General features: G+C 35.1%; 1 protein-coding gene across 1 annotated transcript; it reads right to left on the reverse strand.

Annotated features, from left to right (window-relative positions):
- Nucleotides 1–515: 515 nt before the first annotated feature.
- LOC105803895 (uncharacterized) lies at nt 516–24,832 on the reverse strand. The gene is made up of 24 exons (XM_012636318.2): nt 24,406–24,832; nt 24,147–24,256; nt 23,206–23,371; nt 22,990–23,090; nt 16,006–16,078; nt 15,766–15,901; nt 15,447–15,607; nt 15,209–15,333; nt 15,034–15,130; nt 14,455–14,551; nt 14,138–14,189; nt 13,898–13,999; nt 13,680–13,826; nt 13,446–13,608; nt 13,116–13,358; nt 12,882–13,036; nt 6,648–6,776; nt 5,540–5,657; nt 5,234–5,429; nt 4,937–5,048; nt 4,702–4,856; nt 2,535–3,957; nt 2,041–2,235; nt 516–1,331 (listed from the first exon to the last, which is right to left on the reverse strand). The coding sequence occupies exons 1-24, from the start codon at nt 24,539–24,541 to the stop codon at nt 855–857; spliced, it is 4,869 nt and encodes a 1,622-aa protein (XP_012491772.1). The 5' UTR covers nt 24,542–24,832; the 3' UTR covers nt 516–854.
- Between the last annotated feature and the right edge of the window lie 1,358 nt (nt 24,833–26,190).

Below are 26,190 nucleotides of genomic sequence, written 5' to 3' on the forward strand. Positions count from 1 at the left end.
ATTGCCATCAATAAAAGTAACTATTATTTAGTGCATTAAGCTGGAACTTTTATTTCCATTAGATTGAAATTTTATCATGTTTTATTTATTTATTTTTAAAATATAATTTTTAAACATATGGTAGTCTCAATCTCGTACATATCAAAATTTTCAACACCAATGCATCAAATAGATATTATCAGGATAGGCATCTGGAAAGGGACAAATCCATTTTACCTGCTCATCAACAACAGGTTGGAAGAGCCCTGCTTTGTTTTGTTGACAACTCGACAATAGCAGCAGCAGCAGGTTATGTGAACTTGAGCCCACCACTGCACCAATTTTTATATCCTTACGAAAACGATCATTCTTGGATGTTCTTTTTATCGTACTTCAAGCCTAGTCTCGTTGAATAAATAAATTAATAAAATTAAATTTAAAAAAAGAAGATCAAAGATTCTCATGCGTATGAGATGAGATGATGGGCTATTTTCTGTACTTTTGCAATGGTATACACATGAGAATGAACCAGAGAGTAATAAAAGTATAAGTGAGCATATCTGCAAGGTCTTTAGAAACCAGGGAATTGTTATGGTGTTAGCAACAATGAAAACCTGACAAGTACTAAAACAGAGGAGGTCCTAAGTCAAGAGCAGATCAATGGAGCAGAAGGGGGTGAGAAAAAGGTCAAAACAAAAGGGAGCGGGCGAGTAAGAAAAAGAATCAGATACAAACCTTGTAGGCGCCGTTAGATTGTCGATGATAAACGAACTGAACATTGGAAGGAGTCAAAACAAAGGGAAGGCGGGGTCCTATGACATTAAGGACGGTCTTCCGGGAGAGTGTTATAGATTATGGAAATGACAGATATGAAGTCAGCCAAATGGTGAAGGTACGGGGCCTGCCCCTCCTAGCGCATCTGATCTTTTAATGCTTCCCATACCACAGATAATGCATCCGGAAGTTGAGAGAGCTGAAAATTTGGCGCCACAAAGATCGCAAACATCATATCCGATAGTAGACAGACGGCTGAGTGTGGCGCCACAGAATTGAGAGGGATCTTCCAGGGGATCAATTGACTTGTTGGTTAAACCCCTCTGAACACAAATATCAATAAGGCTCCTCAATTCCTCTTGCTTACCCTGAGGTGCCTTAGACAGGAGAAGTTCAAGCATCTGCTTCGCATAACCATAGTTCTGAACATCCATATTTCGTTTTATGGCAGTGCGGATACAATTTATTCGGTGCTTTGCCTGAAGTGGCAAAGAACCCAGATGTCTTGATAATCTAGCCATCTCATCTTTTGCGCTTAGCGCTCTTGGGCCTTGGACTTTCTGCAACCTTGAAATTTCCTGGAGTAGAACCAACGCAATATCCAGTCATGACAGATAATTTTATGGCTGAAAGCTAGAGAAAAATGGTTGAAAGTTGGGTTTCTTAATGGGCACAAAGTAAGCAGAATGCTATTGCTAAGCTTAGTGAAAACTTGAATTTTTGAATTGTCACGCATCATCAATTAGCATAAACTTACCCACCTTGTTTTTTACAATGGCAATAGATTTAACTAAACATGTTGCATAATGGTCCATGTACCCAGAATAGGCGCATCATCGTCCCATATAGATCATAGATCAGAAATTTTAATTTTATGATCTTTAGTAATGTCAGTGTGCAATACAAAGACTTTGGAGTTGCACCTGTTTATAATGCAACTGTCCTCAAGAGATCATGAAAAAAAAAAAAAAGAAACAACTAGCAACAAAAGAGCCTAAACAAGATCCTCGTCATGCTATGTGAATGAGAAATGCAAAAGGAAGGACAGAACCATAATAGATCACAGAAGAGAGAGAGAACCTATATTAATGTATTCAAAACCCAAGTGAACTTAAAACTCTACGCTCCTAAAATAATGGTTTACCCATTGAATATTTGGCCGATATAAAATATCATCAATCCATTCTATGTTTTAGTCTGTAGTACAACTAAAAAACATGCTGATATTCTTGGATGTTTGACTCAAGTTCTAAACCATTTGGCGCCTTGAAAGAAAAAAGGACCTACCTGAAGAAGGGTTACTGCTATCTTGTACTGAGCACAAATGGTAGCTTGAGCTTTAATATCAGCTCCACGAGAGTTATCTTTAGCTAATGCCAGAAAAGCTTCATTAAAACAGGATAATGAATCTGGAAGTTGATTCAGCTCAAGGTGGGCAAGTCCAGTCTTAAAACATATGGAAGCTGGAGCCCCACGTGGAACCTATCAGAAGAGAAAATATGGTAAACCGAAGAATAAAGGAAGCTGCAAAATAAACACATTTCTAGAGAATGAAAGACGTAGAGAGCTCCCAAGAGACAAGGATAGATTATAGCTACAAAGCCAAATATGCCAAAAGAACCTTTATTCCAAATACTGTTAGAAATAATTTAGTATTTTCCAAGGCAATAAGTTAAGAGACTTGAAGTTATTAGACGGCTATGTTAATTAAGTAGAAAATGCAAGGGCCTCCTAAAATCAGGAACGAAAGTGAGAAAAGATAACATAATGTGCGTATTCACCTGTCCAGGGCGCACAGATGCTGGAGTAGTAGGTTTTCCTGACTCAGTGGTGACTGGAACTCCAAGAGCACTAAGATCAAGAGGCTGCGTGGATAGCTGTGTTTGAGCAGGCTGAACTTGAGGCCGTGGCATACCAGCAGCCGGAGCTGAGTATTGTGGAGGAACACCGCCGTCAGGAAGTGCAAAAGACTCAGGAGGAATAGATTGTTCAGTGGCTTGAGGTGGAACCCCACCATCAGGGAGACCAGCACTAGCTACAGGTGCATTTACCTGATCAGGTGGCACCTTTCTGCCAACTTCAGCCGGTTGAGAAGTATGATCCAACTTTGAAATTAAAGTTCCAGGAGGAGGCAAAGCAGCTGCAACCTGGAGGGATGGTATTGTGTTTTGGAAAAAGTCCTCCGGTATAGGTCCAGCTGCAATTCCAACACCTTTGGTGGGCGCAGGAGTTGGTTTTGATAAAAATGTAGGTTGTGCCCATGGCTCAGTCCCAAAGAGATCTCCAGGGGCAGAAACTGTGGGATTAGTCACAGCCCCACAGGTAGCAGGATAAGGTTGCTGTTGACTCTGACCAAGATCCTGAAAAATTCCACTCAATGATTTTGCTCTAGTTTTAGGTAGACCCAAGCCATCACCAAGTCGCTTTGTTGCTTCTTTAATCTTATTGACATCCACTGTGCCTGATGTCGGCTTGTCTCGTATTCTGATCTGTAACTTCTTAGTTTTTGATACTCCTTCCTCATCGCTGCTGCTACCATTATTAGCTGTGCCATACATTGTTTTCTTAAATTCTTCTGCAGCTTTAGCTTGTTCATCAGAGGTAGTGGAACTGTCATGTGGTTTGATTAAAGTTTCCAGACCCATAAAAGAATCAGCCTTGGTTCCACCACCTGCAACTCCCAAAGATTTATCTATAGATTTAGCCATAGATGTATGGACTCCATTTGGCTTACTGTCAGTAGCTCCAGGTATGACCAGGCTACCTTCCCTTACTTCGATAACGTTACCTCTTCCTTTTATTACACCAAGGTAAACACCGATATGATCTGAGATAATTGATGGAATGGCACCATTATCAGTCTTCATGTATGGCATAACTTCTGCAGCAAGCTCCCATTGGGGTATACTCTTCAAGGTCATAGGGGTCTTGATTTCCCAGTTTCCACCACCCCATTCAGGGCCTTTAGGAACCATACTTTCTGCAGCAAAGTTGGCAAAAATGCCTTGTGTCCAACCGCTTGAGCGGATTCTTAAAATCCTTTCACAATATCGCCTCAATTCTGAATCAGCACCTTCTTCTTCTAGCCTCTGAGCAAGACGCCGCATTGCACTGGGGTTGAGGTGGCATATAAACAGGTCTAGCATGCTTTCGTAGTCTGCTATGACTTCAAAAGTTTCCTTTGCACTGTCAAACTGACCATACCTGCAATTTAAGCAGAAGTCTCATTAAAGAAAAAATAGGACCATAAAATGGCAATTCAAACAGTTAGGAAGGCTCAACAATGTTAATGGATAGAAGAGCAGAAGATGCCTATAATGCTCTTAATAAAGATTATATGAAATCATGACAATAATTCTAAAGAAAGATGCTTAACTAAGGGAGAAGACAACATTTTATATGTTTTGGACTTTGACAATTCGAACAGACATGAAGGATCAACAATGTTAATGGATAGAAGATCAGAATATGCCTATAATGCTATATCATGACAATTAATTCCGAAGATAGATGCATCATCTAAGACGCAAAACAACATTTTATACGTTTTGAACTTTGATAAGGATCTAATGGAATAGATAACTCTTAAGATAAAGATTCAATCTGCATTAGGTATGTAACGACAACAAAAATATGAAATCTATCCCAAATTATACATATGGAAGATTGGTATGAATATCAATTCAAATTTTCAGTAGCAGTGCTAATAACTAGAATATTCTAATCTAAACTCTGAATCAGGAGCCAGTACGCATATATCTAGCATGGTATATTACATGTTCAGTCTTCTGAAAAATAATCAACAAATTGACTTTTTTCATAAAAAAGTTACTATCTTCTCAACCTTCTAAAAAATAAGATTATTGACGAAAAGTTCATTAAACATGTTTGTAAAACCCAGAACCCCAGCAGTGAGAGAGATAGAAGTCAACAACCGTGATTGCTTACTTGATACAGGCATATCCCAATTGGCGGAATCGGTGGAACAAATGAGAGGTTGGTGGACATTTTGGATAATCTCTAGAACGCACAAATTCATCCTTCAAAACAGATAAAGCAGTAGAGAAACGAAGTGCCCTGATTGCATAGACTCCCCGCAGAACCTAAGTTTGTTTATTGCAAATTCAGAACAAAAAACAGAAGGGAACTGAAATGTAAACATAGCACATAACCATTCATCTACCTGAGTGAACTGTGGACCTGCTTGGGATAATGACACTGCAAGATCTCCGCAAACAGGAGGACCTCTAGCTAAAATATCAAGAGATCGAGGAGTGATACGTAGGCTGTCAAACCTTAATAAGGTAAAACAGTAAAAGTCAGATACACGTTTAATGCACCAATCGATTTTGATATAGTTAATGCAAAGATAGTAACTGACAAGATGCTAAATTTTTACGCATCAAAGGACTTACAATCAAATAAGTAACATTGGCAGAAAACATTAAAATACACACACAAACAAAAGGGAGAATAAAACCTTGATGTTATTTGGTACAATATTTCAGAAAGGTCAAGCTTCTGCTCAAAATTTTGTTGCATGGTAGCAAAACCAATAAGAAGAGGTTCGAGAAGCCCAACAAGACAACTCTTAATCTCAACCCCCCTCTTTTGTCTGGGATTTATATCTGTAGGGTTAGCGAGCAACAACCGGTCATTTAGAGCCCCAACTAGAGCTGCAGAGTAGAAGATCATCTCAGTAACTCCACAAGACATTGATGCATCAGAGAGTTGTATTTGATACAACAAAATGGAGTAAAAGGTAATTGAGAACGAGAATAAAAACCTGCATTTGGCATGCTAATGGAAAGTATAGTCCTCACTTTCCCATCCCATCCTAAAATACAAACTGCAGTTGCAGTAGAAAAGAGAAGTGCAGGTCCAACCCACAAAAGGGATCTAAAGTGCGTACGAGTTAAGAAGTCAAACAAATTTATTAATCTTGGGTATATATATTTCATACGTCTACTGCTACAAGCATGCATGCAAACATATACAAGTGTAACCTCATATTTGTTGTTTAAAGAAACTCGCTACCCTTGACAGACAAATTAAGGCTGAATTTACGTTGGTCAAGTTCTAACATACTTTTATATCTCAGAAAAAATTGGTGCGTCATTCCATGGAGAAGTGGTAGGAAGAAGCAAAACAGTAAAAACAAAACAAAATGAAAAAATGCTAAGGTTATATTCTTCTCAACAACCACAGCTGGTGGGCACATCTTTTTTTAAACAAGTCATAGAATCAGGATATTGATTCAAGAAATAGACTCAGGTACTACAAGATAAAAGAGATATCTCCTGTTTCTCCCTGTTGATACACCAACCTCAGAGTAAAAAATTGTATAAATTTACAAGCTAGACCCATTCAAGGACAAGATGATATGCCAAGCGTTCAATATTAAGAAGATTTGGATAAAAGTATTAAGCCTAAAAATTAAATTTAGGAAAAAAATTAAGCCCGTTTTGAATATAAATCGAGCTTAAGTTCTATATGTAAGGCCTAATATTTATTTTTATATTTGTATAATTTATGTATCTTATGAAATTAAATATAATACTATAATGTAAATATTAAAACATATTAAGTGTTTATGTTTAAAATTTAATAATATATATTTACTAAATATTAATAATTTTTTAAAATAAGAATCGGGTACGCCTAAATAAGATTGGGATAGCTATTTATAAATATGGACGAGTTTAAACAAGATTTGGTTCTCATTATTTAGACTTGGATTGAGCTTAGATAATTATATATGATATCGATGCTATATATAGGCCTGACCCAAACCTAGTCCATGTACACCTCAAATCCATAGACAGTTATTTTGTATAAATGTATAAGTAGTCATGTATTTTGTGCTAAGAAGCTTCGTTATATATTCAGGATATTGGAGGATTTCCTTTGTCAAATTTAGAGGAACTGCTTGCAAGTACATCAAGATCTGCTGAAACTATAAGCACTCTTTGAGTGGTTAATACTCCAGCAACATAGCCTCTCAGAGTTTGTTGCCAATGTACCTGCGGATATTGAAACAACATGGTTAAAAATCATATCTTGTAGCATATTATTTTTGAGAAAATGTGTTGTCAAAGTAGATAGATAGATATATAATCTTATGCATAATAGGTATGTATGAGTTTGTATACATGTATGTATACACTATTTAGTTCCAAGAAACTAATGAATTTTCTTTTGCCACAAAAATGCATGTGTTTTATATAGACAGTTGAATGGACACTAGAAGAGATCTCAATCCTCAATGCTGTTGCATTTCCTTAACATGCTTTAGGTAAATATAACTGTGCTGGGATCTTAAACAAGAAAGAAGAAAGTCAGTTTCTCTCAGAAACTCCTGGTATATTTATGATAAGTAGCTATCGAGAATCTAACATGATACCCATTATAAGCTAGATTGAGGCCTCATTGAAATTAAATGCAGAATTAAAAAGAATGTAAAAGCACCGTCCTTTGCAAGTCAAAGTTAACTAGAGGAACCATACAAAGCAGGCGCATAACAATAAACTAAACCTAACTTGTAAGTGTTATGATCCTGGTAAAATTAGAGATGAATATTCTAACATATTGAGGAAAAAATCATTCAAAACTATGTATTTCTTAGAAATATGTAAAGATATATATACATGAAGCATTGAATCATGTAAGGAAAGAATATCTCTAATTAGAATATCTATAAATTAGCTATAATCCTTAAAGATTAGCTATTCAATACTGTCAAATAAATCAAAGATTCTCAACACTCCTCTTCAATGTGCTTGGTCCTATTGTGTTGCACTAGATTTTGAGCTATGTTGATGGTGGCTTTGTTTTCACAAACAAGGTTGATCCATTTTCGTTCAACAACTTTAGCTCTTCCAATACCTTTTGCAGCCATAAAAGTACACAAACACCTTGAGCCATGGCCCTATATTCAGCCTCTGCACCTGATTGAACCATAACACTTTGTTTCTTACTCCTCCAAGTGGCTAAGTTTCCTCCCACAAGAGTACAATAACCCGTTGTAAACTTTCTGTAATCAAGAAAGCCAACCTAATCTGCATTTGTAAATACTTCTATCTTGAGATGACTATTTTTGGAGAAGAGGATACTTTTGTCTGGTGCAGACTTCAAATAGCACAAAATTCGCAATACTACTTGCATATGGGCTTTGAGAGGATAATGCATAAGCTGTCTTACCAAACTAACTGTATAAGCTATATCAGGTCGAGTATGAGCGAAATAAATCAATCGTTTGACGAGTCTTTAATATCTCCGTTTATCCATTATTTCACCAATCCCTGCTTGTAACATGTGATTACTCTCAATAGGTGATTCTGCTGGTTTGCAACTCAACATGCGGGTCTCTATAAGAAGATCTAAGACATACTTTCTTTGGGAAATAAAGATTTTCTCTTTCGATCTGACCACTTCTATTATGAGGAAATATTGTAACTTTCTCAAGTATTTGATTTCGAATTCCTAAGCCGATTTTTCTTAAGCCGTGTCATTTTTTCCCTGTCATCTCTTGTCATAATTATGTTATCAACATAAATTATAAGGAGAGTAATCTTATTCTTGTGATGTGTTATAAAGAAGGTATGTCAACATTATTTTGCCGATAGCCAAACAACACCATGACCTTACTAAATCTGTCAAACTAGATTTTGGGAAATTGTTTTAGTTCATATAGAGCCTTTTTTAGTCTACACACCTTCCCTTGAGTATCTTTATCCTTAAATCCTAGAGGAACTATCATATACACTTTTTCTTCCAAGTCTCCATGTAAGAAGGCATTCTTTACATCAAACTGTTGTAAGTCCCAATCGAGATTTGTTGCACATGACTAAACGATCCTAATTATGTTTAATTTAGCAACTGAAGCAAATGTTTCTTGATAATCCACTCCATATGTCTGAGTGAATCCTTACGATACTAATCTGGCTTTGAGTCTTTTAATTGAACCATCATCCTTGTACTTGATAGTAAACAAGCATTTACAACCAACCATTTTTTCCCCTTAGGTGGATTAATCAGTTCCCACGTCTCATTTTTTGTTAAAGCCCGCATTTCTTCAATTATAACTTTATTTCATCTTGGATCAGTGATAACTTCTCTTCAATCCTGTGGAACAGACATAGAGCATAAGGACAAAGCAAAAACTCTATAGAATGGGGATAAAGAATCATAAGAGACAAAGTCAGAGATAAGATGTAAAGTGCAAGTTCTAACACCTTTTCGTTGGGTTATTGGTAATTCTAAATTAGTAGCAAATTCAAGTAAAGAAAACTCACATGACAGTGAAGAGTCAGGGCACATAATAGATTGTATGATGGCATATTGTTTCTTGCTTTTTCTAGTGTCCTTAAATCAAGCCTATCCAACAACTGTCCACTAGTCTTCTCTTGAACTGAAGTATCTGTTGCAATTAAATTCTCCCTCGGAAGAGTAACAGAGCAATGTGTCATCTCTTAATTTTCAATAACCTCCCCCTGATGAGATGGTTGTGATGAAGAAAAGTAGGGTTCATCCTCACGAAATGTTACATCCATACTTACATAATACTTTCTAGATGACGAATGATAACATTTGTAACCTTTCTGTGTAGGAGGGTATCCAATAAAAACACATATGATTGTTCGAGGATCCAGTTTGCTCGTGTCGAAGATGGACAAAGCAAACACAACCAAAGACCTTCGGTGAAATTAGGTTATCCGTTTTACCATGTAAGATTTCTATGCGACTTTTAAAATCAAGGACTCGAAGAAGCATCTAATTAATGAGATAAGCAACAACCAAAATCGCATCCCCTAGTAAGTCTTTGGGAGATTCATAGTGAACATAAGTGATCTAGTAACCTCCAAAAGATGTTGATTTTTCCTTTCGACAATACCATTCTGAACACTTGTACCGAGACAATTGGTCTGATGCAGAATTTCATATGATTTTAAATAATCATTAAAGTCCATTATTAATTTGCAAAATCTTAACTTTAGCATCAAATTGAGTAGTAACCAATTTATTAAAAAAAATGAAAACACGAGAAAACATCACTTTTGGACTTCAATAAAAAAACCCATGTCATTCAAATGCAACAGTCAATAAATATAACAAACCAATAATTATCAGATAAAAAAGTAAGGTGAGTATGGCCCCAAACATCAGAATGAACAATTTTAAAAGGAACAATACTTCTGTTATTACGTAAAGGATAGTTGTTTCTTATATGCTTAGTAAACTCACATACATCACAAACTAAAGAATCCAACTAAGTTCTTGAAAACAAAGCAGAAAACATGTTGGCAAGAACAATAAATGATAGATGTCCTAACCGCCTATGCCACTGAATTGTCTCTCGGTTGACATATTTGTTCTCTCCAAATAAGGCTTGAGATATACTGGACGATCGATCCAGAAGATATAAGTCATCATACAATCTACCACTGTTAATCATCTTTCCTGTCTGGAGGTTTTAAAAGACATAATGATCGGGAAAGAATTCAAGTTCATAATTTAAGAATTTAGCAGTAATACTAACAGATAAAAGATTAATCGAGAATTTAGGGACATGGAGGACAGAGGATAAAGTGATATTGAGAGTAGAAAAAACATAATTTGTTCTTGATATGGAGGTAAGGGAGCATTGACTATTCGCACACTATTTTTAGATGAACAAGTAATATGGTTAAATAAGCTTTTGTTTGACCCTGTCATATGTATATTTGCACTAGAATCAATAACCAAGATTTAGACGTAGATGGAGCATTTAGACGTAGATTTGTCCTCTGTTGTCACAGAGTCTGACAAATTTGCCTGAGCACGACCTCGAGCGAGCGACCATGTAACTTTTAGTGTCACGGGCCGCAGTTTAAAGTCCGTAAGAATCGCACCAAATGCATCCAATGGAGGTCTATTGCTCAGATGAGGATCATTTGGCCTACGAGAACTGGCCCGGTTCAAAGAGTTATTGGAGAAGCCTGTCAGATTGAAGCCTGGTTGGCTCGATAAGGAAGATAAGGAAGAAATGACAATTTAGGCTAATATGGTAACTAATCTTAGAAGATAGAGGGAATCATATCTTGTAAAGATTAGATTAGATTTGATATGACATATCTTGTAAATCCCTAAAATAAAGGGATATGGTTAATCTCGTCCGTCGATGTAAATGTATCTTGACAGTCGATTTTGGGGGAGCTCAACTATAAATAGAGAGCCTCCCCTCATTTGTACTTCATTCCATTGTATTCTGAATTCTTAAGAATAATAGAATTCTGAGAGAATTTACTCAAACACCTTGTGTGTATTCTTTTCTGTGGCTTTCTGTTATTCTTTGTTTTAGCTTCTTTTGGCATAAATCGCTTCCGCTCTTCAATTGGTGCCTTGGAGGAGTTCTTAAAGAATCCTCACTTGAGTTAAGGTTGACTTAGGCAAGTTTGGACGAACGAATTGCCTAAGGTCGCACGGTTCGAGAGATGAAAACTCTAGCCCCGTGACACTAGCATGAATCTTTAGTGTGCCGTGGCTTACCACAATAGTCACACGTCAAGTGATCTTTGTTAGACTTAGCATCCAATGGATTATCTTGGTTAGCAATGAGACCAACTTTCTCAATAGGTGGATTATATAAGCATAACAAGACTCTCCTCTTGTTGTACATAAGAGTATGCCTTATAGAGAGAAGGAAGCAAAGTTTTTCCAAGAACTTGAACTTGAATCTAATCATACTCAGTATTCAACCTAGCCAAGAAATAATTCCTTCTCCACCATGTTCTGAAATTTTTCGACATTATTGGTACAAGTCACCTAAAAATCTTGATAATAATCAAGTTCCTGCCACAAGCCACTTAATTCAGCAAAATATTGAGAAATCGTTAGCTCCTTCTATTTTGTACTGTGGATCTTATTACGAATCTAAAAAATTTACGCATCATTCCTAACACAAGAGTAGGTCAGATTATCAACATTCTAAATCTTTTCTGCAATATCAAGCAGCAAATAAGTTTTGGAAATATGGAGCTGCATAGAGTTGATAAGCCATGCTCGCTGAATCCCACTGACTAAAAGTTGAATCAATGAGTTTAGGTTTCGACGTGGTACCGGTGATGTATCCCTACAAGCCACAAGCCTTGATAAACACCAAGCAGGACCTTACCAAGCAAGGCAATTATGTCCATCAAGCTTCACAAGAGTAATTTGCAACGAGGGATTATCGGTTGGAATCATGAGCTTCTCGTCCATTGACATAATGCTGAAAAAAACAACTAGTACCCAAAAAAAAGTCTGCTTGAAAAATTATAACAAAAAACACCAAATAGAAAATAGATCCCACACAAAAAACTTAGCCAAAATACACCAACAATTAGAGGAGAATGACTGGAAGGGAGTAGAGAGCACTGTGACGGCATCAGAAAAAAATACGGTGGCACGTGAAACAAAGATGCAATAGCTTGTGACGACGCGTGTGGCCTACGCATGGGTCTTCTGGTCACTGAATTTTGGGGTTTCGTCGACTAGAGGATGCCGACTCCAATGGTAGGGGTGGTGAGAGAAAAAAAATTAAGGCTAGGGATGAAAGTACCAATTTAGTGTTTCTAGGGTTTTTGGAAGAAACTTTGAAAGTCAAGAAAAAAATTTATTCTAAAAAATCGGATAAAAAATCTGATACCATGATGAAATTAGATGTGAATACTCTAATATATCGAGGAAAAACTCACTCAAAACTATATATTTCTTAGAAATATGTACATATATATACATGAAGCATTGAATTATATAAGGAAAGAACATCTCTAATTAAAATCTCTAAAAATCAGTTATAATCCTTAAAGATTAACGCTGTGAAATAAATCAAAGATTTTCAACAAATCCTTATCATGTAGAGGGACAATAATTGAACAAATGTTCAATCAAACCAAAAGAATAACAATAGATTCATTATACTGAACCTTTGTTTTAAAAACTTACATTTAATTTGCTAACCTGATTAAATTTATCATAAAACACATAAATTTAATATAGTATAGATATATAAACACAACACACGTTATTCGAATTTTATTGCAATATTTAAATAGCTATCTTGAAATAAAAATATCAAGAGTCATCTTAAAAAAAGTTGAATTACTCACCTGAAGCACAATCTCATTTGCTTTTAACCTTGCATACTTTTTCCCTTCTGTTTTCGTCGATATATAGTGACCATCAGAATTTGGAAGCCAGGACCCTTGAATCAACTTTGCCAAGCCAATCTGCTTCCCATTACAAGCAAATATCAAAGTGGACTCTGTAGTAGGAAGATATTGATCAGTATCATGTGTCACAAATGGTGATTCCGATATGAAGAAACAGATGTGACCAATCACCTATAGGAGTGGAAAATATATGATCGACTTCAGTGTCAAACATAAATGGAATAGGACCCTGAACAGAATTCAATTTTGCATCCACAGGTTCATCAGATAAAAGATTTGGTTCAACTGCACCCTTTTTTCCGTTAGCTTCTTGTAAAACTGCGCCTGGAAGGATATACAGAGCCAAGCCAGACTTATCTTCATCAAGAATAGCAAAGTGATTTTCATTGGGACCAATAAATGCTGCATCGAAACCTACAAATTCGACAGGATAATATCATATATAACTAATCTGGTTGATATGATGAGAAAATAGCAAGTAAAACAGGCGAACAAACATACCTTTGATTGTGCTTCCTTTGCTATTAGACAACTTTAGATCAGTATTTTCCCAATAAAGGACCACTTCATTTGTACTGCCACTAAACTCATAAACAACGAGAAATAGATGCCGCTTCTTACTATAAACCATATGCTTAGGATAATATTCCACATTTCCAGGGATCTGAAAGAAAAATCTATTTCAAGATCACAGCCTCATTATAACATTATAGATACATCCTTTTAAGCATTTACCGATGTGAAAAGTTTCTTGTAAATACTCTCTGCTCCAGAACAAAGATTGTAAGCCATAAGATTCATGCCCTCTACAGAAAAAGCCCGGATAGGATAATGAAGTACTCGATTCTCCTTGTTGAAAAAGTTGAGCTCCAAATGAAAGGGCTGCCAATAAAGTCAGTCATGTCAGACAAAAGTTAAAAGGGGACATAGATATTGATGCATAGCCAAGTCACCTGGCAAACAGGAATGTCCTTCAGTTGATTTTTGGAATCCATAATAGTGATGAGAGGTAGCCTAGATATGGGGACAGTTTTAGCATGACCTTCCATGAAATGCTGCAATAATCAATAGTTAAAAGTAAAGGAATCCGTTAAGAGCTCTTGAAAATGCATTTAACATATATTTTAGAATTTAATATGTCAAATAAATAACTCCATTTGAAATAAATAAAGTTGGACGAAGAAGCAGCATACACTGTAGAGGAATGCCTTCCGTGCAATGTCTGAAATAGTAAGATGACTTTGGCTGCCATGAAATATATAAATGGTCAAAATGATGCATGGTTAAATAAATATCCTAAGATTGTATCATAAAATGGAATCATACAAAGGTAGGAATTTATCCACATTCCACAATACTATGGAATACATCTATTTGTGTGATCATTAATCCGAAATTAAACATTTCAACCTCCAATCTGAAAATGTTTATCTGCATCCAGATTTAAGTTCGAAACTCCAAATGTGCTTACCAAAACTTGTGTATTTGCTTGAAAACAAACTTAACTCACCCCTTATTGTGTTGTTCTTGCAGTTGCGCTTGAAGATGATGATCAGCCAAAATTCCCGAGGAACCCATGGATGAGAGCTTCTCCTTTAAGAAAGATGCTACACATGTATAAACTTTCAGTAGATATAGTCAAAGAATTAAGTAGGCTATCACCAAAAGGAATAATCATTGTGATATTCAGAAAAATAAGACATAGGGTAAAGAGAAAAATAAATAAATAAAAGCATAAACAACTTCCCTTAGTTTCAAATTAGAAAGTTATGAAATGTATACAACATTATCAACATAAGAACTGAGCAACTTCTTAAGAAACATGAATATACATTCTTTAAAAACAGTGCCCAAGAAAAATAAATTCAATTGTACTTCGATCACATTAATGAAGAATAACTTTGCCTAACCTTTGCCAATAAGAAATCAAATGTCATCCTATATCGGAACCATTTATAACATACTATAAGACTTCAAACTTGACATCTAGGTATATTAAGAAATATAAAGCCAGAATAAATTACTTTAAAACAAAGTATTTTCTTCATATGCAACACTGCGAGTGTAGGTAGATTAAATAAATATCCACCTGAAGATCCCCTGGCACTTTGCAGAACTGCAAAGAGTTGTTTCCTTCCTTCCCTAGTGTAAGCAGCTCTGTTCTTCATGTCAGCACTGGTCATATTCTGTCTTAGAAAATGTATGTTATTCATCATAAATTAACAAACAGTTTTAAGGCAATTATATATATAAGTTCCCTTAACTGCAAAAAGCAGAGCTGCTAAGTTCAATTTTGGGTGAACTTCCAAAGCTTTGATTCTTGGTAGGGGATAAACTGCTTCCCCACCCTTCTGAAAAAGAAGACGTGGAATGTCCAATGATTCAATTGCTACAAAGAAAACGTCAAAGGATTTGAGAATGTGTTTTTCAATTAAGATAAATATATAACATATATGTATCTTCTTCTCCTACTACCTTCCAAGAAAGTTTGTATGTACTTACAAGCAGGCTCAAAAAAATTTACTTGCGTTGGAGGTTTATTTGGATTAACTTCTAGTCGTGTTTTCCAAACATGTAGAGTTCCATCCTTGGAGAGAATGATAAGTAAACGCAACATTGAGAGCCAAGCAACTGATGCAATAGGTTGAGAACCCACCTGAGTACTGCATGGCAAAAACAAAATATCTCAGCAGAAAAGTGCCTAGAATATCTACTTCTACTCCTTTCAACACACAAAACACACAGGCTTGAAAACAAAGAATAGGTGACGAAAAGCATATTACATTAAAGGACAATTTAAAAAAAAAAAGGAAATGCTTACATTCCAATCATAATAGGTCTTTCTGTTGATACATCCCATGCAAGAAGCGTGCCACGTCTATCACCAACAAAAATCCATTCTAGCATTGGGTGAAAAGCAAATGCACCAGCACCAAGGAGCTTAATGGTATAATCAACTGAAGAAAGCAAGACAGGAAAAACAATATGACATTGAGCTGGACTAATATAATAAATTCTTTTTTTTCTTCTAAAAGAGGAGTTCATTTTTTCCTCAACTTACGTTGTAGTGTATAAAGAACCGCATATGTATGAATGTTGTATGCCCGAATCAAACCTTCTGCATATGCTACATACTATTTTTTCAGAAAGGAAGAGACATGAACCAGAAAACAAACAGCTGCTCAGTATATTCTAAATCATAAGAATGAAAAAGATAATTTATCAGTAATATAATGACCGATAAGACAGGTAAATAGATCAACCATTGGAATAACAACTATATTAGCTGGATGTATCACAACAGAAGATGGTGGGTAGTTATTCTCATGAATTACTGTTTGCAAACATGAATTACTTTGATTTTTTGGAAATTCAGCTCCAGCCAAATAAAAAGAAAAACCATTTTAATAATTATTTCATCAGAATTAAATGTAATAAACATTTCACATCCACCCCTTAATACTGTTGCGAGATGGCCACCCATGCAACATTTGCACATTTGGTGGACAACATTGGTGCGAGTTATATGGCGAACAAGCTATTTGGCGGACTGTCAGTAGGCGAACTATTTGGTGGACTGTCCAAATGTGAATTAGATTCACGAATCCACAAGGCAAAAACTATTTTGCGGATTGGGATGCGAGGTTTAATGCTGCGGACTATCACGAAACTTTTGATACAAGCTAACAAGTTGTCTAACTTGTTTAGAAAAATTGTTAGATTATTTTATTTATCTTTATTTTGATAAGATAGTTTGAGCAGTGCTGATTTGGCAGAAATTAGCCAATGAGTAAATCTCATGTACCTAAACTTGTCAACTTGTAGTTGGTAAAATTTTACTATTTAAGGTCATGCTCAGTATTTAAATATTTTATTGGAATTGAAAATATATCAAGTCATATTTGATTGCTAAAACTTGATTTGTCTTTCTTTTCTTTCATAGCTTAAAAAATAAAAAATTGGTATCTAGAGCCAGTAATCTTTGAAGGCTATTTTTTTTCTTTGTTAGTGCAAAAATGTCATCATCAAGTTTTTCACCTCCTCCACCACCTGTGTTCAATGGTGAAAACTACCATATTTAGGTAGTAAAGATGACTTGTGGGAGGTAGTGAATGTCGATATTGAGCCACCACCGTTGTGGGCCAATCCAACAATAGCACAGATCAAGTAGCATAGTGATGATCATGCTAAGAAGTTTAAAACGATGTTGTGTCTTCATAATGGTGTTTTTGATGTAATTTTCACTAGGATCATGACCTGCAAGACTCCAAAGTAAGCTTGGGATAAGTTGAAAGAAGAGTTTCAAGGTACATAGAAGATAATGCAACAACAGATATCCACTTGAGAAGGGATTTTGAGAATATGAAGATGAAAGAGTCTGAGACTGTCAAGCAGTATTTTGATAGAATCATGGTTGTTGTAAATGACAATAGATTGCTTGGGGATCAGTTTGCTAATAGTAGGATAGTTGAGAAAGTCATCAAAACACTTTCAAAGAGGTATGAGTAATAGATATCCTCTTGAATACTCGAGAGACCTGTCTACGATCTCTCTATCAGAGCTGATAAATGCCTCGTATGCTCAAAAACAGAGGAGAGACAAGAGAAGTATGTTGAGGGAGCCTTTCAAGCTCGAAACAGAGAATAGTCGATCTCCTCGAATTGCAAAGAAAAAAAAGACTGGACATACAAGAAAAAAAAAGCCAAGGAGAGATGGAGGAAAAAAGAAGAAGCCTCCATGCTCTTACTACAAGAAAACCACTCATTTGGAGAAATATTACTGGTTCAGACCAGATATACAGTGCAGAGCTTGCAAGCAACTTAACCACATGGAGAAGGTACGCAAGACCAAAATGCATACACAATAGCAAGGGTCGCAGCAATATAATTCTCAGGTCAGGCTATTGATGGGAACTACGCTTAAGAGGAGCAATTGTCTGCAACTTCATGTTTTGCATTAAGAAGTAGAGTCACCAAGGGTTAGTTGATTGATAGTAGATGTACCAACCATATGACCTCAGAAGAAAGTATCTTCAGAAAGATTGACAGAAGTTTCATTTCGAAAGTGAAGATTGGAAATGATGAACTTATTCAAGCTAAAGGCAAAGTTGATGTGTTGATCAATACACCATCAAGAACAAAAGTACTTTAAGATGTTCTTTTAATGTCTGAAATAAATCATAATCTCCTTAGCAACGGTCAACTGCTTGAGAAAAATTATAGTGTAGTTTTTAAAGCCAGTAGCTGTACTATATTAGACTTGTTGGGACATGAAGTTATTATAGCCTTAATGAAAGACAGAAGCTTTCAGTAGATGAAACAAATCTTTGACACAAAAGATTGGGACATGTGAACTATAAGTCCCTTAATCAAATGTGCAAGACAAATTTAATTGAGAATATGACCAAAATTGAAGAGCAGGATGGTGTCTGCGAAGCCTGTCAACTTAGGAAGCATGCGAGGCTTCTATTTCCAGCAATAAAGCCTGATGTGCCAATTGAAAACTACATTCGGTCTACTTTGATGTATGTGGACCCATAAAGACACTTTTTGAACGACAGTAGATTCTCCATTCTGTTTATTGATGATTGCACGAGGTACTACTTGGTTTATTTTTTGAAACAAAAAACTGGCATAGCTAAAGTTTTCTGAAAGTTTAAAGTACAGGTTGAAAATCAGATTGGCAACAAATTGAAGATTATCATGTTTGATAATGGAACCAAGTACACTTTAGACAAGTTCAAAAGCTATTGTGAAGAAGTTGGGATTCATCACCAACTTACCAATATTTACATTCCGCAACAAAATGGAGTGTATAAAAAGGAAAACAAGATTGTAATGGACATGGTGAGGTGTCTGTTGCTTGAAACCAAGCTGCCAAATGAATTCTGGGCTGGGGTAGTTAAGACTGCAGTCTATCTGTTAAACAGATTGCCAACCAAGGCTGTGAAGGAGAAGACTCCATTAAAGCTTGGTTCGGGTACAAACCTTCAATCTCTCACTTAAAAGTATTTGATTGTATCTGTTTTGTTCATGTTCTACTGGTGAAAAGAAGCAAACTCGAGAGGAGATTACAGTCTGGGATATTCTTTAGATACAGTAGCAATAAAATTGGGTACATGATCTATGACCCTTTCCCCAAGAAAATTGTAGTGAGCAAAGATGTGTTTGATGAAAAGAAAACATGAAAATGGGATGCTCCTGAAGCTTAGATGCTCAAGCAAGGAGAGCTTGAATAGGTATTGCAGTCTACTGATGATCAAACTAAAGAAGAAGACTTTGATGACATACCAGTTAGGGGCACGCGTCCAATTGCTGAAATCTATCAAAGGGCTAATGTTGCAGTTCTTGAACTTGCGAGCTTCGAAGAGGTTGAACCAATAAAAGGCTAGATGGATGCAATGAGAGTTGAGCTAAACATGATTTGCAAGAACCAGACATGAGAGCTTGTTGATAGGTCACTATATAAAAAGTTAATAGTGTTAAATGAGTGTTCAGAACCAAGCTCAATGCTGATGGTTCACTTAACAGGTTAAAGGCAAGGCTGGTTGTGAAGGGTTTCAATTAGCCTGGTAAGCAAGAATTGATAATTACTTGCAAAATTTGGGATTTGAGAAAAACCTTAGTGAGCCAACACTTTATATGAAGGTTGAAAAGGTCACAACATTAATAGTATCTTTGTAAGTTGATGATTTGCTTGTAATTAGGAGCTGTGATGATTTGGTGAAAGAACTCAAGCTGCAAATGGAGAAAATGTTTGAGATGTTAGATCTTGGCAAAATGAGATATTTCCTTGGCATAAAAGTACAAGAATTTGGGGAATTGATATTTATTAGTCAGCAAAGTTTTTCCTTGAAGATATTGGAAATGTTTTGCATGAAAAGGTGCAAATCAGCAAGCATGCTTATAGCATTTGGAGAAAAGCTTAGTAGAAATCGAGATTTTGAGAAGATTGATTAGAAGAGTTACAAATGTATCATTAGTTGCTTCTTGTATTTAACAACAACACGACCAAATATTATGTACACAGTAGGTCTATTATCAAGGTTTATGCACCGCTACAATATATCACATTTTAAGGCTACTAAGAGGATGCTGAGATATATCAAGGGGATTGTCAACTTTGACTTGTGGTTTATGAAGGCAGATATATTAAAGCTTGTTGGCTACATGATTTGCCACAAATTAATGTGACAAATTAGACTTTTCTGGTATACTTTAAGAGCTTATTCTCAAGCTAATAGTGTCTTTTACATAATTTTTCGTAATTTTTAGGTTTTAAGTTAATAAGTGAAAATGTTTTATTTTTGTTCATTTTGTAACTCAATTTGGCCAATAGTTTCATCGCGGGCCTAACGTGAGATTAAGTGGTGTAGGGACATGTTGGAGGTGGAAGAAGAGTGAGAATGACACCAAAGAAAAAGGTATCTTGATATCTACACCTTAAAATCACGATGCCTCCAATAGTATGGAAGATTGGACACACCCTTCAGTGGTATTGCGATATCCACCATTTTAAGAAGACCCTAAGGCTCGACATTTCCCGAGGTATCGCAATATGCTCTTTTGGGTATCGCAACATCGACATCGTCAGTGGGATAAACTTGGACAAAAAAGGGTAGCCTTTATCCATTCGGTCTACCAATCACCCAAAGCCCATGTAGGGGAAATTTTGTTAACAAAAATCCATCAAAATTCAACTTAAAACAACCAAAATTAACTGAGTAGGAGGGAAACACACATTAGTTTAGTTTTAGCTTTAATTTTCTCTAGGTTCTCTCTTAGTTTTTCTGCACTTTTTTTAGGGTTTTCATTTTTCTCCCCTTTTTTCTTAGTTTTAGAGTTTATTTTCCTGCATTTACTTCTTGTTATTGTTATTCTTAGTATTAGCTAAGTTAGTTATTACTGTAACTTAGGTTTATTTACACTTTCATTCATTTTACTTTGATTGTAAGATATTTTCAGCTTTAATTTAATGTATTTCAGTTTCTTCTAATTTAAATCTATTAAAATTAGTTTTTTTATATTTATTGCTTTAGATTTCTCTGTTGAATGTTCTTAATTCTTTGAAAATTTTTTTCATAAAAATCTCAACTTTTATATTTTTCTTAAGTTTTCCTTTAATGACTTCTTTACTTTTCATTTTCACGTTCATTCTCTTTATGAATAGTTAAACCTAAAAGGGAGTTCGTAGATGGAGATGTGGGTAAACTGATTTTTGGATAAAATTAAATCGTAATAAACTAGACTAAATCGAATAGACTTAAAAACTTAGGAAATGACACCCCTAAGGGAATATCTAGACAAGTGCGACCGAAAGGTAATCTTGTTGTGCACCCGTTCATTAGTCTCAAATTAACTGGTGAGAACGAGAGATAAATCGAAATTAATTTGTCTAAGTTGGTAAAATTGAGATCGAAAGATAAAATAGAGCCACTTAGTAATTTAAGCAATTTAAGTTCCTTATCTGAAAATCGATGAACCACATTGAAATCAACAAACCACCGTTAGTCATTTATTTGGTTAAATTCTTAGTTTTATACTCTTTGCAATTTAATCCCTAGATTAGCATATATTTTTTTTTTGCAAAATTTCCTTTTTATGATTTGTCATACTTTAAAATCGTATTAGTAGTCGCTTAGACTCTATCATATATGCTATTTATCACTAGGTTAGATTCTTAGAATACTCTGGTCTTCCATTGTAATATTATAAATATTACAACTGACTTGTATACTTGCAGTAAAGTCGCGCTTATAAAATCATTTGTTTATGCGCATGTGCGAATGCGGTCACTATACTGACAGTGATTAGGCAGGACTAGTTGATGATATGCGAAGCACTTTTGGATATCTCTTCTCACTTGGTTCTAGTGTGTTCTGTTGGAGATCCAAGAAGCAATAAACTATTGCTCAATCCATAGTTGAGGCGAAGTATGTGGTAGTAGTAGCAATCAACCCACTCAATTTGGTTGAGAAAAATTTTAAGTGACTTGAATCTTGTGTAGGATGAAGCATCGCAGATTTTGTGCGACAATCAATCCGTCGTTGCAATTGTGAAGAACCTTGTCCTTCATGGGAAGAAAAAAAACTTCAAGATCAAGTACCATTTGTGAGAGAAGTCGAATAGAGCAAGGAGGTGACTCTAGTTCATTGCAGCAAAGAGAGTCAGCTGGCGGACATTCTGACCAAGGCTCTTGAAAAAGCGAGGTTTGAGAAATTGAGAAATGAAATTGATGTTCACTTCACAAAAGCCAAGGAGAAGTGTTGCGAGATGACCATTCATGCAACAACTTGCACATTTGGCTGACAACATTGGTGTAAGTTATCTGCCAAACAAGCTATTTGGCTGATTGTCAGTTGGTGAACTATCAAGCGAACAGCCATTGGCGGACTATTTGGCGGACTATCCAAATGTGAATTAGATTTGTGGATATGCAAGGCGTAAATTGTCTTGCAGATTGGGATGCGAGGTTTAAATGCTGCAGACTATTCCAAAGCTTTTGATACAAGTTAACAAGTTGTTAACTTGTTTAGAAAATTTGTTAGATTACTTTATTTATCTTTATTTAGATAGAATAATTTGAGCGGTGCTGATTTGATAAAAATCAGTCAATGAGTAAATCTCATGTGCCTAGACTTGCCCATTTGTCAAGTTGCAGTTGGTAAAATTTTGCTATTTAAGGTCATACTCTGAATGTATGTACTGTACTCGAATTGAAAATATAACAAGTACTATTTAATTGCTAAAACTGGGTCTGTCTTTCTTTTCTTTCTTATCTTAAAAAACCAACAAATACTACCGTACATATCTCATGAACATTGAATGATCAAAGCAAAAGAAAAGAGCAGATTCAAGATTCAAATATCATGCCTAGCCTAAGAAATCCAGCCACTGAAACCTATAATGATTTTTAACTCTACCAGAACTAGATCTAAGAGGACCATAAGCAACTAAATACATTTACAGCCCTATCAGAAAGCAACAACAAAAAAATACTAACAATGATGACAATAAAAACCAATCCAAGGACCATGAAAATGTACCAGAACAGGTAGTCGAGGATGACAAGCAAGATTCACAATAGGTTTCTTCAAGTCTGTCTTTATTTTTGTAGGTGCTCTCCCACCTTCAATGGTCCCTACAACTTCATGCATGGGAGTCAAAACTTTAGAAAGTCTATTATAACTTCCATAATATAATAGGATGATGCAAGCACAAAATGGATTTCTAAAATTAAAAAAGGCAAGTAGCAAACCTACCCGTTACACTCATTCTCTTGTGGAAACCAAAAAATACAATTGGTTGGAGAGGTGTCAAAGCAAGATGGACATCTGCATCAGATGAAATGTGCTCCGACTTCTTTTCAGGTGAATGTAAAACACAAGTTTGTTCAGCATCAAAGTCACAAGAACGAATTGTACAATCCTGTAACATAAATTTTCAGGAAAGAAAAAAATAAAGGTTATGATTAATGTAGGAGAACTTCATATAGAGAGGAACTAGACAAAAAAATAATAGTGATCCATTCACATAAAAACAGAGAGCTCATCATACTCATATTGCACTGAATAAAAATGTTAGAGAAGGATGCACTTTTTTCTTCAAAATGTAATACAATGTTCAAGTACAAATAAAAGAGAAAATTGAGTGCTGGCAGCATACTTCAGGAAAACATCAAGGAAGGCACACTAGGATCTTAGTGGTAATATCATAATAATGGAAGGAAAAAAACACCAAATTTGCTTCTCGTGAAATAGGTGTGACAATATATACATCTGCATAGCCTGCTTGTCATTACTCTTCTCAAAAATAGGAAAAACCTAACAAAACATAAGACCCCTTGAATACCGGTATCAGAGAGATTCTAATACTGGAAGAAAAATCGTTTAAGTCAGCGACTGATAAGATCAACACACACACAGAAAGAAAACACCAAACTTTAAAATAACAAGACACTCTTGGGAAAAAGAATCAAACTATTTCCTCATTGAGGAATACTTTTTCAAGAAAAAACTTTTCAAAGGCAATGAAATCTTAAAATGAAACTGATACCAATCTCGTTTGCTCTTCCACCTACATTAACCGATGTAAAGATTGTACTAATACCAATTTTGATAAGCAGTAATTCTATTCTTAGGACAACAATAATATTTTGTTTGCCTTAATGATCTACGTTAAAAGTTCAAATTCCAGAACCAACCTCAAGAATAGCAATGACACATTGGCCACCTGCAGGACTATAAGACATTCGAACCACTGGCGAGCCAATGTCTATAGTAGATAACTTGCTTCCAGTTAAAGCATCAAATTCTGCAACCAAAAAAAAAAAAAAAAGAAGAAAGAAAAAAGAACAGAACAGAACACACACAAGTGTTTCCTTCATTTAAAGCAGATTCAACTTCTAAATCATATAAAATTTCAAAAAAATAAAAATTGGAAAGGATTATAGTTGATATTACCGATGATATACGTGCCAATGGCGGCGGCAACTAGAGCCTGAGTGTGATGAAAAGCAGCAGCATGTGGCTGCAACGGTTGCAGAATGCCTCGAGCAACATGCTGTAGATCCAAGTGTTGCAACGTGGTCCACTCCATCGCTTCTTGTTTTCAAATTTCTCAACTTATAAACCCATAAAAAAATTTTAATGGCAAATAAAGTTAAACTATTTTAAAATGTAAGCGTATAAATAAGCAAAAAAAATAGAAGGCAAAATTCAGGATTTAGAAAAGAAAAAAGAAAAATCGGATTCTGATCTAAAGTGGAAGTTGGCAAGTAAATGGAAATTTAAGGTCAATTTGTTTGCCTTAGTTTCTATGTGAAAAGAGAATACATCCCCAGAGAGAAATCTGGAGAAAATAATATTAGAAAGATTATAAATATTGATGAACTTGAATCGAAAAGCCTGGCAGGAAGTTAGAAATGAATTAACGGAAACAAGGGTAATATTGGAACACCATTTCGGGAGTATTTGGGCCCAATATTAGGCTAATATTTCAATTTGATTTTTCAGTATTCTTGTGTGCTGTGTCGTATGAATTGAACAAAATAAAATATTTATTTTCTAATTGAAGTAGTTATAATTTTTTTTATTATTTTTCATAATTATCTTTCTCCTTTAATTTACTATTTCTATCTCGTATCACTTTTAATTTATTTATTTTATTTCAAATTCATTCTAAAAGGTATTAAAATACATTTCTCATCCTTTCAATGAAGCTCGTTTTTAAAAAAGAAAAGAAAAAGAATAAATTTCACGTTCCACTTGCATGCATTACAAAACGGGAGTTGAAGAATGAAGATGTAACCTAAATTGTTTGCTCACTTTTGAAATGCCTACAAAATAAACAAATTTTCTCACACCACCATCTCTTTACATTCTATGCTTTCCAATTATTACAACTATTAATACATGTATAGAGAATCACGAACTTGGAACATGAATAATAAAAAATATCATAAAAAATTAATACAATCAAGAAATCAGATTTTATATATACACATAATATAAAGTACAAAAACTAGCTTCAATAATATTATTATTTTCATTCCGCTTTTAAGTTTTAATGGGTATATCTTTATTTTGGGTTTAGGTATATAAATAGGCAATACTTAATCATTTAAAAAGTTAAAACCGAAAATCAACCAATTAAACCAAAGATTGGAATAAAAAAATTTTAAAAATCGAAAAATCAAAATTTTTCGGTATTTTGGTTTGATTTGGTTCCCTTCATTTTTTTCTGTTTAATTTTTTTTTTTGCACAACCTTAATTATATGTGCGCATTTGATTTTATTAAAAATATAAAAACACTAGAAGTTCAAGAAGAAGATTTTGAAGACTAGAAGTTCTCTCCAAAATCTTAAGAAGTCTATGAAGAATTTGAAGAACTCAAAATCCTAAAGAAACCCGCTCTTTGATCTTATTCAATTTTTTTTGAGTAATCGATCTTATTCAATTGATAGAAAGGAGGTTCACCCATTTTTTCAGGATCAATTCTAGAAGTCCCTTGAAGTGGAATCATCCTTCCATCCAAGATCAAGTCTAGACAACCCTTAGCTCAAAGCTTTCCCAATTTGGTTGCATCAATACAAAGGAGACCAAACTCATTTTCAAGATCAAGTCTCGATGACCTTTGAAGTGAAACTATCCATCCAAGATCAAGTATTGAAGACCCTTAGATTCCAAACTCTCTTCAAATTTGTTTTCAATATCTCTTGACAACCCCTGAAGTAGACATCAATCAT

Source organism: Gossypium raimondii, chromosome 11, assembly GCF_025698545.1.
Source record: "Gossypium raimondii isolate GPD5lz chromosome 11, ASM2569854v1, whole genome shotgun sequence".
NCBI classification, from domain to species: Eukaryota; Viridiplantae; Streptophyta; class Magnoliopsida; order Malvales; family Malvaceae; genus Gossypium; species Gossypium raimondii.

Excerpts from the sequence above, each read along its gene's own strand:
- LOC105803895 (XM_012636318.2), bottom strand. The coding sequence starts at position 24,541 with ATGGAGTGGACCACGTTGCAACACTTGGATCTACAGCATGTTGCTCGA. Across the intron at positions 14,000-14,137 it reads GGAAGGCATTCCTCTACAGT|CATTTCATGGAAGGTCATGC; the intron begins GTATGCTGCTTC and ends TGATTATTGCAG. Across the intron at positions 13,359-13,445 it reads CAAAGGAAGCACAATCAAAG|GTTTCGATGCAGCATTTATT; the intron begins GTATGTTTGTTC and ends TCGAATTTGTAG.